Raw genomic sequence first — 2,502 nt, forward strand, 5'->3', positions numbered from 1 at the left:
TCATTGTGTGGGAGAGAGACACGCTCCGTTGTTGCATATGGACAAGTATGTCCTTAGGCTTTACTCATAGTATTCATGGCGAAGTTTCTTCTTCGATAAATTGTTATATGGTTGGAATTGGAAAATGATACATGTTGTAATTTGCTATAATGTCTTGGATAATGTGATACTTGGCAATTTTTGTGCTCACATTTAAGCTCTTGCATCATATACTTTGCACTTATTAATGAAGAAATACATAGAGCATGCTAAAATTTGGTTTGCATATTTGGTCTCTCTAAGGTCTAGATAATTTCTAGTATTGAGTTTGAACAACAAGGAAGACGGTGTAGAGTCTTATAATGTTCAGCTCCAGTTCATAGAAGTCTTCCATTTTTGAAGACGCTTCAGAATCCCTTCCACATATTGAACACCTTAAGCATAAAATGTCTGACATCAGTTTCTCCACAAAATTAAGCAGTACAATGAACTAAGGATGTCATATTACTTAGGTAACAAAATCACAGTTTCTGCCTGAGCACAATAGCTCATCTAAGCAGTAAGCACCAGATCATGCAAAATAATGAAGCAAGTACAGAAGACTTGATATGAGAGAACAAAAAGAGAGCACACTGCAATAATAATCTTGAAAATGTAAAACCCTCCAGAAGCAAAAAAGAAAAGGTTCAGTTCCCTTCCATTCCCAAATTCAACCTTGAAAGGACTAGCAAAATGTGGTTTGGAAATGCATCTGGGGTATTTGCCTACCGGGTAACATGCGACACGCTCCCGCGGAACAAATGCTGCACGATAGCTTTAGCGCCGGGGACCTTGGAGTGGCAGAGCGAACGCTCAAGCAGAGACAGAAACAGGGTGAGGAACTCGTGACTATCCTGCTGGACGCCGTTGTCCAGCTCCAGCGTCTTGATAAAAGGCGCCGAGTCGATGAAAGCCATCTTGCTGGAGTGCAGCTGCGCAAACAGCCGGGCAAGCTGGTCGAGAACAGGGTGCTTCTCCAAGGTGTCTGGCTCCAGAGAGAAGATGCCTGCGCGGAAGGAGGTGTTCATGTAGAGGCACTGGAGTATGTTGTTGGCGTAGCATGTGGCGCCGAGATTGGTCAGCCCGGCGGGCGTCTCGGTGGACTCGTGGAGGTCCTTGGACGGGTCAGGGCCGAGGCCGCGGACGTGCTCGCTGAGCTTCTGCCATAGGCCGGCCTTCCTCGCGCCGCCGGCGCCAGCGGGGACCAGCCCGCAGAAGCAGTTGGGAGAGTCCTTGGTGTTCCCGTGGCAGCCCTGGCAGGCCGGCCTGCAGACGTTGTAGAGCTGCCGGATGTCGTCCGGCGTAACGGCGCCCGAGGAATGTATCCTCCTGCAGGCAGCACCCCCAAGCAAAGACACATTAGAAACAAAGAACATACATTGGAACCTGAAACTTCTTGTTTTTTTCAACTCTGATGAATCTACACAAAGGGAAGAAAGAAGGCAATGCGCGGTAGTACATACTTGAGGACGGCGCGGGAGGGGCTGGCAGAAGAGTCATCGTTGGCCCGTGGCCGCTTGTTCTTGTTGCGGGTGTTGTGGCCGCTCATTGTACCATCAACTGGAGGCGAAATTAATCAGAGCTCGCCGTCGCCGCCCTCCCCCTGCTGCGGGACAACAGAAGCTAGGGCATTAGTCGAGGCCGAGCGGAAGGAGGGGCGGATCTACCCAGAAATCGTGAAGGTCCCCTTCCTTCCTCGCAAGTGGGATCGATTTGACAAAGAGAATCGATCGCTGGATGGGGAAAAAACCTAGCCCGTACCTCAAATTGACGGACTGGAACGGGGTGGAGACGGCAGCAGTCCGGTGGGGCGGGGGAGAAGGGGAAGGACGGTGGAGGCGTGGGAGGCGGGGCGGAGGGGCCGGAGTTGGGCGTCGGCGGCAGGTCTAGGTCCGGAAGTGGGGAGAGGAAGGGACTAGGGATCGCGTTCCGGTGGACTACTAGGAGTAGTTTGTTGCCACACGATGGGAGTTGCCCCCAGCGTCCGATTGAGTCAGACCCCGTATAGAATCCTAAAACACGATTTAATGCTTCAAAATGCTCTTGTACATCACACCCTGCGAAAGGACACTGTAAAACAGAATATTCCATTAAAGATTCACATGAGTTCATCCTTTTTAAACAATTGTCTTTTTCTCTTCACTTCTCCCCGTCTCTTCTTCTCTGCGCGACCATCATCTCCGCCGCCTGATCAGCCCGCCCTTCGGCCGCCGGTCGCGCCCAGTCGTTGTGCGCTCTGCCTGCCCCACCAACCCCACACGTTGCCTACCCACCTGTCGCGCCACTCACCCATCCCACTTATTCTGTGTGATTCAGGTCAATTCAACTAGCGAGGACGATGAGGACAACTCGTCAAGGACGCTTGCGTGCTCGGATTCTGGCAACTCTGGCAAAATTTGGCTAGATTCGGTGAATCCAACAACGGTCGCGATAGTTGGGTAGAAACTTCCCTCCTGCCAACTGTCGACCAGTTGAGAGGGCCAT

At 51.3% G+C, this 2,502-nt stretch overlaps 1 protein-coding gene across 1 annotated transcript; it reads right to left on the reverse strand.

Annotated features, from left to right (window-relative positions):
* Positions 1 to 295: 295 nt before the first annotated feature.
* Positions 296 to 1,942, reverse strand: LOC139838881 (ubiquitin carboxyl-terminal hydrolase 26-like). Its single transcript, XM_071828897.1, has 4 exons — positions 1,780 to 1,942; positions 1,482 to 1,624; positions 748 to 1,347; positions 296 to 413 (listed from the first exon to the last, which is right to left on the reverse strand). Exons 2-4 carry the CDS (start codon positions 1,565 to 1,567, stop codon positions 296 to 298), a joined length of 804 nt encoding a protein of 267 aa, XP_071684998.1. The 5' UTR covers positions 1,568 to 1,624; positions 1,780 to 1,942.
* Positions 1,943 to 2,502: the final 560 nt, after the last annotated feature.

This window comes from Lolium perenne, chromosome 4, assembly GCF_019359855.2.
Source record: "Lolium perenne isolate Kyuss_39 chromosome 4, Kyuss_2.0, whole genome shotgun sequence".
Lineage (NCBI taxonomy): Eukaryota > Viridiplantae > Streptophyta > Magnoliopsida > Poales > Poaceae > Lolium > Lolium perenne.

What these genes read in the sequence shown, in the direction of transcription:
- LOC139838881 (XM_071828897.1), bottom strand. Translation starts at nt 1,567, where the DNA reads ATGAGCGGCCACAACACCCGCAACAAGAACAAGCGGCCACGGGCCAAC. An exon ending in CCCTCCCGCGCCGTCCTCAA is followed by an intron (nt 1,348 to 1,481) that starts GTATGTACTACC and finishes TGCTGCCTGCAG; the next exon opens with GAGGATACATTCCTCGGGCG. An exon ending in AGCGTGTCGCATGTTACCCG is followed by an intron (nt 414 to 747) that starts GTAGGCAAATAC and finishes TTTATGCTTAAG; the next exon opens with GTGTTCAATATGTGGAAGGG.